Below are 16,728 nucleotides of genomic sequence, written 5' to 3'. Positions count from 1 at the left end.
ACAACCACTGCTTTAAAGGGCCTTTTGGGTTTTTTTACTTTTTAAGATTATCAACAAATCTTAGGTGGTATATTGTCGCATATCCAAAGTCTAATATATCTTATACCTCTATGCCATAGAGCTATTGTCATCTAAAAACTATCATAAAAACACATTGCAGTAAAGGCCATAACAATCGCAAACATAAAAGAACCGCCATGTACCGTGGCATAAGGTGGCATTTCTTCATCACAGTGAATACAAACATTGTGGTTTATTTCTCCCAGCTTGTCAAACCAACAAAGCAGTGTAAACAAGTAACAGTGTCTCTGAGCATGCTCAGTGACATTTGCCTGACAGAGCTACTCTCCTGAGATAAAAAAAAGAAAAAGAAAACAAGTCTCTGAGGTGTTTCAGACTAAACCGCACTGTTCACGTTCACTAAAACGAGAGAATATAGTCCAATGAAATTGTATGGCTCTTTGTACTAAATTGTTTTTATATGACAATTGATTTCTATGGCGCAGAGGCTTTTGTAACATATTCATATATCACTACATTCATTCATACACTTTCATTGTTGGCTTTGGTCTCTTCAAAGGATTTTTTGATAATAAAAAGGGATAAAATAGAACAGGCCTTATCCTTAAACATTAGTTATGCAAGAAGTCAAGGCCATCCAGATCTGTCATATTGTTCAGGAAATGGACCAAACTCAATCTTCCCTTGTCTCCCACAGTCTATCCCTGCCTTTCAGCCAATCACAATGTCAGACCTGTCTTCCTCCTGCTCCTCACTTTTCCATTCGCTCTCACTCGCCTCTCTCACTCTTCCCTGTCTTTACACCGCTCAATCTCTCTCTCCCTCCTCCCTCCTCCCTCCTCCCTCCTCCCTCCTCCCTCTCTCTCTCTCTCACTCTCACTCCTGTCCCAGGGTCACGCTTTAATTAACACTTCAGGTCTTATGAGTTTCTGCACCTCCGGATACATGGGTGTGCACACCCACATGCAGTCACACACACACACACACACAAACACACACACACACACACACACACACACACACACACACACACACAGATAACATACCTGTTCATGGGACTCTATGCCCATCGACAGTGTATTAATAAGGATGGCAATCATGATTCCTCTGCTGAAGTATCTGCTGCCAACAATGAGTTCCAGTTTAGTTTGAAGTCCCGCCCAGCAATGCTCCCACAGCCTTTCCTTTGGTCCAGACACCTGTGCATCACCGCTACAATGGCATGGGCTGTTACTGTGACACGGGCTGTTGCCATGGCATGAGTTGCTGTACCCATGATGCTGGTCTTCCGGCTGCTCATTAACATTTTCACTGTCACTAAGTTGGTTGTAGTAGATGCGATACGGGCATACTGAGGACTCTCCTAGGACTTCACCCGGCAACTGTAACGCAGGGTGCCCAGTGCACCCACCTGCACAAACACAAAAAGGAGGTGATGAAGACATGGGCCACAAAAATCATACATGCACAAGGTTAAAAGCAAATAGTGGATTCTGTATTGCACTTCTGCAGACATTCTGTCATTCAATATATTCTGTGCTTGGTAAAGGAGAGCACCTTCATTTCTGGGAGACAAAAATGCAATAATATGGAAGCAACTGTGCAGTTGGGATGCTTTTGTGCAGAGGGGGAGTTCTTTTATTAGAACAGGAATGTGTGTGTGTCTTACTCTCTGTCCGTGTGTGTGTGTGTGTGTGTGTGTGTGTGTGTGTGTGTCTTACTCTCTGTCCGTGTGTGTGTGTGTGTGTGTGTGTGTGTGTGTGTGTGTGTGTGTTTGGGGGGACGAAGTGTGGAGTGAAGCGGGCGTAAGACTTCAGCGGAATTCATTAGCAAGCAGCTCGGGAGGAATGCTCCAATGACAACAACAAACACTAATCTAGCACGAGCAGTTCACTTGTCACCACAAATAGAAATAGAAAAATCATGTTTAACCGGAGACTAATATAATGAATCCAATCCAGTCATTCCATAGATAATGTGGGCTGCAAGCAAACTTTCAGCAGGCAGACTTGCGGAAAATGGCTCTGCGTCACAAAAAAATACACTTATCTGGAGCTGTGATTTTCAGCGTTTTGGCCCATGATCCCCATACTGAATCATTTCTACTCAATTTTTTTTGTGTATGGGAAGTGTGCCAGCTACAATTAGAATTTATTATTGAATTGTATTAAAATTTGATATGTATTTTCTTGGTTGCTTAACCAATTTTACATATCAAAGTCACTCATCATGGAGAGTACTACTCAGCCTGTAAAAAAAGTTGTATGTCTTCTAACACTGGAGAAGCTTTGTAAAGCCAGATAAAATATCCCCATGTGATATCATTGTGATGTCATCGGGGTAATTTTGGCTTAGGGACTTTGCAATTTTTTAAAGGAAAGCGTGCGTGCTGTGTTTTTGGAGCATACCAGGAGTTTAAAGTCAGAATATCTTGCCCTCTGCAGCTTTGATTTTGACCATCCTGTTTCTCTGAAGTGAGTCACTCAATTTAATTGAAGTGCAATTTTATGGAGAACCCCTTTAAACCCTAAACCTTAAACCTTAAAATCCCCAAGGACAAGTTCCTAAGTCAAAAAGAGGTGTATGGTTTATCCAGAGTAACTTGACATGGTCTCTGGCCCAACATGCAGCTGTTCAATTTAAAAAATATATCTTTTATTACACATTTGTTTCACAAGTTAAATATTTTCAATCAGTGTTTTTATCCCATGTAATGCAAAGGATGTTGTGAAAATATCTCAAATATCCTGTTGCAAATCCTTTTTATGAATATTCACATCCTAATTATCTTATCCTATATCTCCCCTCAGATTTCAGGAAATCAAACCTAGAGGAGGAGAGCTGGATAAAAGGTTAGGTCAGAGAGAAATCTTTTGGATCAATTGTCAATTGTTGACACCTCAACCTTTAGGCTTAAATAAGAAGTTTGACTTGAGCATTATTCTCTAATTTGGCACAATTTTAAACTATGGTTATGTACGACAGCATTTGCCTGATGTTTTTTTTACATCGTTTATGTATGCAACTGCTGCATATGTGTGTTTCCCTTCCCTTTCATACATCGTTTCACTATTTGTTGTCCACAAATCCCTTGGGACTACAATACACAGAGTGTGATCTTATGTAAGGGATAAACAGATGTGTTGCCTTGGGGCTAATTACCTGAATGTATAAATACACCACAGGGTTCTTGCATTCCGTTTGCCTTGTAGGCCTGATCAAGGTCTATGACTGAAAGCTTGTTAATGTATTCAAGAAAAATGTGCAGACTCTAGCATGCAGAAGCTCTTCTTTTTAAAATGCTTTGAGCACCAAAAATGTTTTTAAATCCACTGTCAGAGGTGGCAGATGTCTGTGATCTGCATGTCTAAATGCTACTGAGCGTGAGTGGGAAAATACACTGTGTTGTAATTTGGGTGAACTGAGCCTCAAAGATTATTTCTTTAAAGACGGAATTAAAAGAAATAATAGCAAAGTTACCCAAATCTCTCTGACAAACACAATCAGGCTCATTAAAGCTTTGCTGACAACTCTTCTTTTTATCCAAAGAATTAACACTGCTAACGTTGCTAAAATACAAGGGACCTCCAAACCAGTGCATCCACCCCTGTAAGGCCCAGGTTGACAAGCTATGGCCTTGAGAGCACTCACAATCACAGGCTGTTTAAAATTGCATACTACATACTCAATCTTTATGTACTGCATACTGCCTACTAAATTAACAATTACGTATGCCATTAGCAGCAATACGTCCCCTCTGCATCACGACTGTATCCATCACGACGTTATCGGTCTGACCTACCGTTGAATGAAAACTGTTTATCACAAATGTGATATTTCCCAGCATTATTTTAAGGCAAATTAAAATGATTAAATATTTTAGTGTTAAATATGTTTTCTGCAGTAGAGTAACTGTGCCTTAAAGCCATTAACCATTTTATGTTAATGAACGTCCGTTACATTCAAGCCATTGCCAAATGAGTTGATGCAGCTCCGTATTTCTCAGTATGGCTATGTTTACAAAATAGTGTAGTCCGGCGACATTCGCGCACAGCAGCTTGAGTGATGCGTTTTATGTCACCTGAGAAAGGACAACAGCAGTGTTCAGCTTTGGAGACTGCCGCAACAGGTGAAGGCATGGCTGAAAACCCAAAGAAGCGCCCACAAAATGTTTCTGTCAGTGATTGTACTGCTAAGAAAAGACCCACACGTTCAGCATAAGAGAAAATGGCAGACGGCAAAGACAAACACCGATTACCATTGGTGTGGCTTTTCCCTTTTCCTAGTTGGAGAGCGCTGAGAAAGAAAAGGCACCAAGGTCAGACACGGATGTCGCCTCACTGCTCTTGAACAGATTAGCAATGGGTTTTGTAACTATAAGGAGTGTAGGCGATCACCGAAGGCTTGCATCATGTGGCTGCGTCGACTCTGTTTATGTCATTACTTAAGTTCCTAATGGGCGGCTTTAACTTCACTCGCCATCATTCATAATTTTGTGAATGGATGTCCAATGGTTAATTATTTAAACCACTTCGCAGTCCCTCATTGGACAGTCTGAAGAGCTGCAATGCATTTTGGGGCGGATTGAGTATGTCCAGTAAGCTTACGTCCCGTGCTCAGATATTCATATACTGGGCATTTCTCACATACATAAAATCCACATACTATGCAGTTGAAACAAACTACTGTACAAACTACTGTACATACTCAATTTTTACGTCATACACAGTATGATGGTATGTTAGTATGTGATTTTGAACACACCAACTGACTCACATACACACACACACACACACACACACCCTTTCGTTCTCACCATGCTCCACCGCCAGCTGCGGCAGTCGGTTGACATTCTCCGTGGCAACCAGCCTCTTCTGGTCCTGGTCCTTTACTTCCATGTGACTGAGAAGGGGCGATATGAAGGGATAATTAAAACCATTCCCTCCATTTCTGACAGCAGGCTCAGACTGAGGCTGCTGAGGCTGCTGATGCTGGTGATGACGCTGATGATGGTGATGGTGATGATAAAGCTGCTGAAGGTGCGACAGGTCGTTTGGAACGTGTCCTGAGTGCCGGTGGGCAAGTCCGTTCATTTCCCCAACTCCTCCCCCTCTGGAAGCTCCACCTCCTCTGTCTTTCTGGCACACACAAACGCAGTGAAAGTGTATGCGTGCCTGAGCATAGCAGCGGAGGAGTCGTCGCCACGCCTTGCGGCCCAGGTGCGCCAGGTAGCGGATGATCTCCTCGTAGCAGCTTCCTGGTTGGCTGTCACTGGCCAGCGTGGAAGCTGATTGGTGGAGCTGCCGGGCGCACTGCTCCGACTTCATTAAGGCGTGTTCTCTCTGCTTTGTTTCAGAAAACTGGGTTGCTATGACAACCAGGCACAGGTTGATCATAAAGAAAGAGCCCACCTGGTCATGACAAGGCACACATTACACACTGTTGTAACACATGGTACAGTATATGTTGTCTAGCTGCTTTGTGTGTGTGTGTGTGTGTGTGTGTGTGTGTGTGTGTGTGTGTGTGTGTGTGTGTGTGTGTGTGTGTGTGTGTGCACTTACTATAATAAGGAAGATGAAGTAGATGAAGTTGTAGAAAGAATGTGCATCCATGACGTAGTACATGATGTCTACCCAACCTTCTAGAGTAATTACCTGTATAAAAGCACACACCCAGAGTAATCACAGTAATGTGTGGCACATAGTGTGCATCATATGATATATATTATGATTATTATATATTGATTAAAGATGTATCCCTTTATATAAATACTTCAAACATTTACCTGAAAAATGGCAATCCATGCATATCCAATGTTATCAAAGTTAATTGCTCCTTTGTGTGGGTTTACTTCCCCGGCTCGACACTCATTGTAATACTGGTACCAGTTTACACATGACACTGGTTCATCTACTCCCATCTCTGGAAGGGCCTCCTCAGCACCCAGGAAGCAGGAAGTCTTGCCTACACGGCGGCGAGGCACATCAGAGCATCGAAGCATCCCGTTCTCCCTTTCCATTGAGCAGATGAAGGGGTGGTCATCGGTGCCATCTGGCTGATAGTAGCCACTCAGGAAGGAGATGTTATATCTCCTGGAGAAGAGAAGAAACATTTTATATTATTATTTATTTATGTATAAAAATGTGTATCATTAACTAATATACAGTATTTAAATGTAACAGAGGAACCAAACACTTGTGTATGCAGTGCTGCAACATTTCAGAGAGAAATATTGTACTTTTGACAGATTTAGTTACTAGTTACTTTACAAATTAAGATTTTTTCAAACAAAACACATGTAGTTTATAAAATATGATGTTTTATTATAAATGAAACTACCCAACAATATAACGGCCTTCAAGTCATGCTGAAATGATTAGAACATTAAACACAAAATTTGTTTTTGACGCTTTTGAAGCTTTTTCCGTTTCCAGTTTCTGAACTGTGAGGATTTTTCTGCATTAAGTACTTTTACTTTTAATACTTTATTTACATTGTCCTGATGATACTTATACTGATAACATTTTCAATGCAGGACTTTTACTTGTAACAGAGTACAATGTTGTATTAGTACTTTTACTTAAGTAAAGGATCTAAATACTCTCAGCACTGACTGAATGTTTCCTTATTGTCAGCAAATCCTCCGAAAAGACCAAAACCAACCACGCTTGAGTTTCTCTTCTTCTACTTCTTTTTCCTGTCTGTGGCACTCAGCCCCAAGCCCATTTGATCCTTAATGTTAATCTTTAAAAGTGGGTCACAGAAATGTAACTATAGTTGTATTTTTACATTAACAGCTGGACACTGTCGTTTTTAGTTTACTCAGCCACGGATTAATAGACATTTGGTGAGCTAGTGGGTAATCACAACAACAGGGCCGTGAATGTGAGATTGACTCAAAATTAACTATAGTGCCCATGTTCATTTAAATGAAGGAACATGACACCCAGTGTAACGCTGTGGCTCGCTAATGTGTTTTTAATAGTTTTTTGGACAATTGAGCTCTATAGCACAGAGAAATAAGCTGTATCAGACTCTGGCTGCACAGATAATACTTGTTAGTCGAATCAATTCATTGCTGGTTTTTGTCCAATAGGAAACACATAGAATAGCACTGGTCTCATGCTTTAAACTGCCAAAACAAAATAAGGCCTAAAATACGGACAACACGTTTCTGGATAAAATCGTGTAAAGTTTGAACGATTTTTAGGAAAACAAACAAAAGGTCTGTTTTCTGGGAAAGAAAACAACAGAAAGACAGTCTAAAATACACAAGGGTGCTTAAGGAGGAAATGAGGAAACAGAGAGAGAAATACAGATGAAGGTAAAAAAAAAAAAGAAAAGAGAGAGGGTGCAGTGGAGAGATAAGCAATCAATCATCTGTGGTGTAGAGAAGGGTCACAGAGGAACACTGCTCCCTCACTTCTTATTAAGAAAGTCATTTTGCTGTTTATGAAGCAGAAAAAAAAAATCTAAATTGCTAACTGAAAATAAAATCTAGAGAAGGATTAGTTTTGGGTAAAAATGTAAAGGCTACTTTGACAGCAGGCTAATGTGACACGCATTGCCAGACCTTCCTCCACAGCGCTGCGAAGGAGGGTCTGGCTAATCCACACAGCATTCCAGGATGGGAGAAAAACGTGCTCTGGTTTATTGGCATTTCTTTAAACCAATCACAATCGGACAGAGCCACGGTGCCGCTGCAAAATAGCCTCGGGAAGGAACTTGTTTTGGTGGAACATGAAACTCCGATTGGACAGATAGTCTAGCTAGCTGTCTGGATTTACCCTGCAGAGTCTGAGGAGCAGTTAACCATAGTCCTCGTAAATTGAGTTTAGAATTCCAACACAAAGAAAGCGGAAGGTGACGGACCCCCGGCCAAAAAGAGTGACATCCAGGCAGACCTCAGCAAACCCCGACGTGGAACGTCGTGGATATAGACTAGTTTGACACAAGATTGTGATATGTGATATTGTCTTTCCTGATACAGCTGTAGTATGTTAGAAAGTCAATCACAGACTCCTGCCTTTGTGATATGAAATAGTTAGAAATTATGAAAATAAAAATTGCTGTTCATTACTTTTGTACAGTGCTGATGCTTTTGTTTTTGTCACGATGCTGTGTAACTGAGTAGTCCATTCCGCTCACTCTTAAATCGCAATCCCTTCTTAAAACCTCTGTTTTTAAAAAAGCCTTTCATTATTGTTGGCCCAAAGTTGTATCCCGTTTCCCGTTCCACTATGTCTCCTTTGTTTTATTTATTTATTTTCTGTGTTTAATCTTATTTTATTGTACTGGGGGTATATTTTCTTTTAATCTTATCTACTTATATTTAATGGTGGTGCAGATTTGTTTTCTGCTATTTCAATAAAGTTTATTATTATTATCATTATAAGTATTAGCTATTACTTATCATAGTATAGTATAAAGTTACAGTAGTACTATAATTTATTAATTGTATCCGACTACTCCAAAACAGTAAAACAGTACAACAGCTGTTTGGATGCGCCCCCACCTCTGCATGCACCACTGTCAGGGATTATTATAGGAGTGGGATGGTTGAGCAGATGTAAGGTCAGGTGGTGACCATGATGTTATCTGATGTTATGTGATATTATCTGATCTTGTTTGTGAACATGTGAGCAGGAGTGAGAGTGAGAGCGATGGTGTAACGCCGTTAGTTTGACAGCGATCGAGCATGACATGAAGGAGAGAACTGGAGTGATTGCGAAACTCTGAGGGTGCATGTTGAAACAGCCACAGAGAGTCCCTAAACAGCGACACACAAAATTCACTTAGCCCTCTCAATCCCTTGATTTGTGATCTCTGATGCTGGAGGTTCCAGCAGGAAACATATTTACTTCCGCCCAGACGGAGCTTATTGGATAACAAACAAGATCAGACTATCGGTGATATTGATCCCCTCTTAGAAATAATGGCTGAGTGAAAGTAGCTTATCATAATTGATTGAGCCAATTGTGAGCAAACTTTTGACACAAGTTTCATAGCAGTGATTGTAACTACTGTTTTAATAAACAATAGTATTGACGCCAGGGCATCCCTTGTTGTGACATCTGTGGGTTACTATGGTAACTCACATCTTGACATCCTCTCCCATGAAACAGCGGTTCCTCAGTAGCCCCGCCCACAGCTGCACACCAACGATGCCAAAGATGAAGAAGACGAAGAAGCACAGTGCCAGCACATTGCCCAGCATGGGAAGTGTGTCTAGGAGGAGGGTCACCAGGATACGCATACCTGCCAACACACACACATACAGCACAAACACCATAGGCAACTGCGCACATACTAGCAAATATCTGCATGTAACTTTAAATTAGCAGTTACAGGAAGTCTTGGCCAGATAGGAGAAGTCTTTGAATGTATTCTGCTCAAAACTGGAGCATTGCAATTAATTGAATGGCAAATAATTAAGGTTCAAACACTGATATTAATAATTGCCACAGATGCAAATTCCTCCTCTTCACTGCCTCTAGACTTCAAACACACATATGCCAAGATCACAGAGTGTAGTCAAAAAAGAAAAATTAAGTTGGCTTGCCAAGAACAACGTGAGAATCCAAATGACTTTGTTCACTGTGTCCTGATTTGTTTAAACATGCGTCCATCAAAAGGAAAGCTGCAGCTGTTAATAGCGATGAAATGAAGTGGAATTAACAGTGCAGCCAGAGTACAAGGACACTGACACATTTTTTTATTGCCTTGGCTATGAATGTGATTGCTGAATTCCAGCTGAGGGTGTTCCCATGTCAGATGAACAACGTCGGAATTGCATCCCTTTTTATACATTGTACACCAATTATATGGGACAGGAAGTTGGTTGGAATGAAACGGAAAGAAGTCTTGCACAGTCATCCTATTTCATATTAAGTCAGTGGCTTTCTGAAGTGACCTACAGACTTGTGGAGACACTTGGTATCTTTCCTGCTGATGCTCTGCCAAGCCTGTACTGCAGTCATCTTCACTTCTTGCTTGTCTCGAGGGCTTTTTGCCCTTAATCTGGTCTTCAGCAAGTCAAACAGTCAAGATCTTTATACGGTGTGATCATAAAAACCTTCTTAATTGCCTTCTCTTTTCTTTGTTTGCAGCCTTTGACCTGCTGCATTGTCTGAAAGTCAGAAGAGTCCTTTACGGTTCACCCAATTTGGATGTGAACACTCTGAGAAGTTTATAGTCAGCTCTTTAACCTCACAGTCACTGGTTCATTTAAAATCCAATGTACTTGAGCACAGAGCCAAAAAGAATAAAAGACAACGAAAAACGGTCATAATACTCTCTGAGTGCAGTGTATCTTGGAGGGAAAAGGAGAAAAACTCACTGGGAACTCTGTTGATGGCTCGCAGGGGGCGGAGAACCCGGACGGTCCTGATAGCTGATAGGCTGACGTTGTGTCCATCAAGCGAGTACTCCAGCATTCTGCGGAGAGGGAAAGCCACCGCTGTGTCACTGGCATCTTGATCAGCCTGACCTTGGCAAACCCTGAACGCCTACAGGGAATCCAGCAGAACGCAGTGCACTGTCTCTGGGATACATAGCCTTTTAACTACCAATCACCGAGGTCTCTGTCTCTCCGGACCCAATGATGCCATTGTCATTCTGCGGAGCTGCCACACACACACACAAACTTCCGCCGGTTCGTCTAAGCACACGCACACACACGTTTGACATTTAACTGGCATTAAACAAGTGTCTAAGCTTCACACAAACCACACACATACACACACAATTTTGGCTCATATTTAATGTCAGATTTGCGTGTGTACGTGTGCACGTGGGTGTGTGCAACTGTCAAACACTCACCCAACTATAACAATGAAGAAGTCCAATCTGTTCCATGTGTCGCCTAGGTAACCGCTCTGACCTATGACCCCAAGAGCCACCATCTTCACCACCATTTCCCCGGCAAAAAACGCAAAGATCCCATCATCCAGAGCCTGTGCGCGCACACACGCACACGCACACGCACACACACGCGCACACACACACACACACACACACACAAACACACACACAGAGGATTAGTGTAAACTGATTAAGTGAGGGGAAAATTAAAGCAAAAACTTTTAGTCCCTTGATAATAAAGTCTCAGAGCTGAACATAATTAGTTTGTAGTTTCAGATTGTGTGTGTGTGTGTGTGTGTGTGTGTGTGTGTGTGTGTGTGTGTGTGTGTGTGTGTGTGTGTGTGTGTGTGTGTGTGTGTGCTTTACCTGCAGCAGGAAAGGTGTGTGGTCACAGGGCTGGAACATGCCTAGAGTTACACAGTTTAGCAGGATGGCCAATATGCTCACACGCTCGAACCATGTGACACAAGGTTAAGGATCAACACCACCGAAGAGTTTGAACATTGATTACAACAACAATAATAAATATTAGAACATTTCCTGAAGCTGTGCTTGCAAATTTAGCTAATTAGGTGGATTGACAGGTGTCTCAGCCAATCACGACAAGCCAAGTAGATTGCTTTTTGCACTTTTCACTTCAGCTCCATCCTGGTCCTCCCCTTTGTCCAAATTAGAATTTTCTGGCTCTGGTACCTGTCAAGATGTTGGTAAGCAGTAAATCCTAATCCAAGCTGTATCATCACCAGATTCTGGCTTTGGAACAAGCTTTGTTTTCTACACAGCAAAAATGAAAAATGAAAAAAAAAAAAAAAATAATACAGGCAGCGGGCAGGGTCTCTGCTGACACAGACACTGCCACACACTTCTAGTGGGTCATAATTGATGATTGAGAGGGATTCTTTTTGTATGAGTCTATACATTATTTTTTTAAGGAAACTCCTACTCATTTTGCCATTAAGATTCAAATAATGGAATTACACATGGGTGATAACTAGGGGTGGGGAAATTTGTGGCGTTTTTTTTTTTAATAGATTCTTTTTACCAGAATCGATGAAAAAAAAACATTTTCCCAAAGATTTTTTTATTCATTTTCTCAAAGATTGACCTTGAGTTAAATATTTTCTTTTTATATGGTACCGTCGACGGCGACTTCATCACATCCGTTTCCAGCTAAACAGACGGAAAGCAGAACATTCAGAAAATTCGCAATACTCAATATCACCAAATCACAATACATTTAGAAGCGCAATTAATGAAAATCGCAATACAAATTAAATCCCATGCACCCATGTATTGTGAAAGAATCGAATCGGGACAAAAGCATATCGTCCCAGCCCTAGTGACAACGTAAAGGAAAACACAACAAAAAGTGGCCACAAGCTGCCAGAACAACTTCAGTGCTCTTTGTCATAGCTTCTACAAGTCTCGGGAACTCTACTACTGGACCGATGAACACGATTCTTCCAAAAGATATTGGAGAGCGCTGTCTAACTTGTCACTTCAACATCTCCCATTGAGATCTGGTGACTGTGAGGATGATTGGATATGATTCACATCATTATCATTATCATCAAACCATTCAGTGACCCCTAGTGCCCTGTGTGGAATCATCTGCATTCATTTTGTATCTCTGTTCACATATTCAGATTTTTTTCTTGGATTTGTCACCCATCTGTATCTAGTCAACGGTAATGTCTGTAAAAACACAGAGGTAATCCTGAGGAAACTGACTGGTAGACGTTAAAGGTCCAGCCATGTCTATATTGCAGTGTACAGAACATTACTAAACTGGACTTACAAAATATCTCTGAGCATACACACACAACTCCATGGGTGAATGTGCGCTTCACAGATGGAAAAATCTAATTTGTATGGACAGAGCTGAATGTACTAACCAAAAAAAACAACTTTTACAAGGGTGGAAACTGGCAGTTATAAGCTTAAATATATCAACTTTCATTTACAAGCACAACTTCTGACAGTACATTTTGACATATTTAATACTCGCAACTACAAAGGAAAAAGGGCTACCGTGAAACAGTCGGTAAGACATTTGAAGTCAGTTTACGTTTAAACTTGCGTATGGTGTGTGTTTGTGCATCTGTGTTACTTGCTAGCTGTCAAAACTGGAAGATAGAGCACGGCTCAGAAGTGGAAAGCAGAGAGGTTTAAAGGGAGAAATAGTCTGAAGTAGAAAGTTTGTGTTGGCTTCATAGAAACACAGAGATGCACACATGCACACTCACATTTGAGCGCAAATGTGAAAACTGCTGAATGGATGACAGGAACGTATTCAAGAGCCAAGGACGCATACATAACAAAGCCTGGAGCGTGCACATGGACACACACACACACACACGCACACACACACAGAGTCCCCTTCCCGGACACTTTGCTCTCGAGAGGGCAGAAAAATTAATGAGAGTACAATCCTTTATCACCCTTGAGACAGAGAGAGAAAGAGCGAGAGAGGGGAAAGAGAGAGCAAAGAGAGTGAGGGTAAATCCATGGTCCTCCCTTTGCTGTGGTTGCCATGGGAACCCCCATCTCACCGTGGGAACTGACTTCTGAGTTTCACAATCCGCTTGCATCCTGTCTGGACTGGAACACAACAAAATTAATACGCACAGATAAACACTCACACACACACACAGCAGCTCCCTTCTTCTTTCGCTCAATCCTGAGGAGGTTCGTTTTAATCCTGATCTATCTGTATAAATTACAGCAGTTTATATCACCCTGACACACACACATAGACACACGCACGCATAGTAAAACAAGGATCGGGGTAGGGTCAAGGTGTGAGTGATGGATGAGATGGGAGTATTTCCACGGTTGGCCCATCATTCAACATCAGTGCTGAAACGCAGGGGAAACGTCCTCTCCTCTGTCCCTCTGTTACGCTCGCACTCAACCTTTCCCTCTATCATCTCTCATTTTCCTCTACAGCCCTTTTCCCCATCTCTTTGGCCCAATTATTTTTGTCTTTGCTCCACTCCTCCTTCTCTCTGTCTATCCCTCTTCCGTTATGTAGTGCGATATAGTTTCCCATCTTCACTCCGTATCATTTCTCTCATATCTTTTTTGCCTCTCTCCTCTCCCGTGCACATTCACTCCCCGTTCTCTACGAACTGCTTTTTCTCCATGCCCTCCCTGTCTGTTTCTACACCTCTCCACATATGACTGCCCTTAGGTAAAGCTTTAGTCTCTCAGTCAGAAACCTGGATCTCAGCCAACAGATAAACTACAAATACACTTAATAATTAACAGACTCAGAGAGATGGAGAGGCAGAGGACAGACAGGGTGAGAAATAGATATGTAGATTCAGTTAGGGAGAGGTGGAGGAGAGAAAAGGAGAGGGCAAGAAACAAGGGAAATTAGAGATGAGCTGAAAAAAAGCTTTATGCTTAAGTGAAAAAAAGCACAGTTGAACAGTGGAACGAGAGAGGTTGAGACACTGACGATTGGAGCTTAAAAGTGTAAACTGAAAATATTACGTGTCCTCTCTCCCTAATTGCCTCACCGTCTCGTTCTTCCTTCCTCGCCGAGAACCACCACCTCTTCCCTGTATCTCATGCTCTCCCCGTATCGAACTTTCTCTCCTCAAGTGCCAACACAGGTAGTAAAGGTCAGGCACACATTATAAATCAAATCAGATCACATCACCTTGATCTTTCTGGCATCATCCTCCAACCTTGGCCGCCAATGCTAAGGCCAGCATGTGGCGACAGTTTCATATGCAATGTAACTTAAAAGGATCATCCATAGGGAAACACAGGCCATCTGGATACCCGCAAAATATATGTATGTGCATATATTTTTTTTTTGCTTGAGAAGGATTAAGATTCACCAATGTGGTACCACTCTCAGAAGGCACCCTTTGTAAAAGATTGTAAAAGAAGCTCTAACTTTCATTTTTTTTAAAGACTATTTTTTGGGGCATTTTAGGCCTTTTAATTCCACAGGACAGATGAAGAAATGAAAGGGGAGAGAGAAGGGGAATGACATGCAGCAAAGGGCCACAGGTCAGAGTCAAACCTGCGGCCGCTGCATTGAGGAGTAAACCTCTATATATGTGGGCCTGCTCTACCAACTGAGCTAACCCGGCCACAGAAGTTGTAACTTTTATAGCTTAATGTAAAGTATAAGTTATAAACCATTAAGAAGAACAACTTCTGTGCTGCCATGTTGTAAAATTCCATTTGGCTGGTTTATATCCTTCTCCAGCATGACACTTGCTGTGTCTTTTTACTTAACTCTTAAATTGATTAGGAAGACTTCTCCAGTGGACCAGTTGACCACTTGCCTTTTGGGAAAAGCTCTGCAGATAATGAGGACCAAAACCCGTTTATTATCAGCTTATTATCATTTACATACTGCAGACTTGATGGATTGTTGTAAAATCACTTCACTAATGACTAACATTTATAGTTGCAGACCCTCTGGCTTATTACAAACAGAGAAACGTAATCCTAAAAATGAAAAAATATTTTTACGAGCCATGATAGTGGCATGGCTTTATGGTTCGCAATGTCAGTTGGTTGGCCGATTGGTTCATCACTTTGGTCAAGAGTGCTGAAATATTTCAACAACTACTGGATGGATTGCCATGGAATTTGGTACAGATATTCACGGTCCCGAGAGGATGAATCCTAATGACTTAGGTGATCCTCTGACTTTTTCAGTCTAGTGCCATCATCAGTGCGGCGTGCCTGTTGTTTAGTTTCCGGTCTAGCTAGAACCGGTGTGGTGTTGTAGTTGTTCTAACATTACTAGTTGTTGCAACAGCATGTGAAAAAACCCACAAAGTTTGCCAAAAAGAACGTTAATCCTGCGATAAAAAAATGTAAGCCATTAAAATGGGTTTGCGTTAACGCCGTTAATAACGCATTTAACTGACAGCACTAATATATATATATATATATATATATATATATATATATATATATATATATATATATTCGCGTGGGACGTTTATGGGCGCCTTTGTGCCCCACTGACACACACGCACACACACACACACACTGAATGAAGCGCTGCATTCACTCATAATCCGACAATACTGCACCTTCCCGCGGAGTTGTGGGTGTGTTTAATTGTGACAAACTGACTTTCTTCACTTGCAAAATTATTTTTAAAACTGATGAACATCATATGTGTAAAAAAAATAATTAGTCTCTCCCCGTTCACTACCATCCTTTTCTTTCCGAAATAATGTCCCATGAGGTCCACCGGAAGGGGAGGGACTTGGTAACTCTATGGTTAAAAGGTCTATCAAGCTGGGTTTCTATTGAAAAATGAACATTTTTAATAAAGGCAAAACCCAAGAACTTTGAAAAGATGAGGGTTTCGTTCATGAACTTCATGGGCTTTACTTTTCATAAATCCGGTTGCTTTTACTTTTTTGCAACTTTTTTCTTGTGATAAAGTTCTGTTTATATTTCTTCTGATTGTGTTTTGTATGTCTGACAAAGACACTGAATCAGTATTAATACATTGGATTAAAAAAAAGACTTACATTTATAATTTCAGACCTGATTTTAAAAACTGATAAGCTCATGACCTGCCTGACACTTAAGTGCAGGTACAAATGTTAGTAAGTTGCAAATTTGTCATCAAGTGTGCAGTGTGCACTGTATTGGTATGTCATAAATAGGGGTTCTCCTGATGAATTTAAGAGCTACCTTAAAAAAATAAAAAGCCAGTGTGATGCTATAGATGAGGCTCAACAGCAGCCCAAGGGATTTCTCACAAACTGGCAACCCAAAAGTTTTTTTATTAATGGCACGTAATACATTGGTAAATTATTTATTAAACATAAACAAATACAACTGAAGGGTAGG

At 41.2% G+C, this 16,728-nt stretch overlaps 1 protein-coding gene across 1 annotated transcript in view; it reads right to left on the bottom strand.

The window, feature by feature from the left end:
- The window catches only part of cacna1hb (calcium channel, voltage-dependent, T type, alpha 1H subunit b), a gene marked incomplete at its 5' end in the record, with an annotated part of 41,800 nt that overhangs the window by 22,196 nt on the left and 2,876 nt on the right, over positions 1-16,728 (bottom strand). Inside the window, 8 exons of the mRNA XM_028589636.1 lie at positions 1,068-1,432; positions 4,838-5,432; positions 5,583-5,675; positions 5,807-6,113; positions 9,120-9,279; positions 10,361-10,458; positions 10,843-10,976; positions 11,251-11,344. Of these exons, the coding sequence (XP_028445437.1) occupies positions 1,068-1,432; positions 4,838-5,432; positions 5,583-5,675; positions 5,807-6,113; positions 9,120-9,279; positions 10,361-10,458; positions 10,843-10,976; positions 11,251-11,344 (1,846 nt within the window). The remainder of the gene's footprint in view (positions 1-1,067; positions 1,433-4,837; positions 5,433-5,582; positions 5,676-5,806; positions 6,114-9,119; positions 9,280-10,360; positions 10,459-10,842; positions 10,977-11,250; positions 11,345-16,728) is intronic.

Source organism: Perca flavescens, chromosome 2 (assembly GCF_004354835.1).
Source record: "Perca flavescens isolate YP-PL-M2 chromosome 2, PFLA_1.0, whole genome shotgun sequence".
Classification (NCBI taxonomy): Eukaryota; Metazoa; Chordata; class Actinopteri; order Perciformes; family Percidae; genus Perca; species Perca flavescens.
The sequence above is the reverse complement of the archived record's forward strand: the minus strand, read 5'-3'. Positions and strand labels throughout refer to the sequence as shown.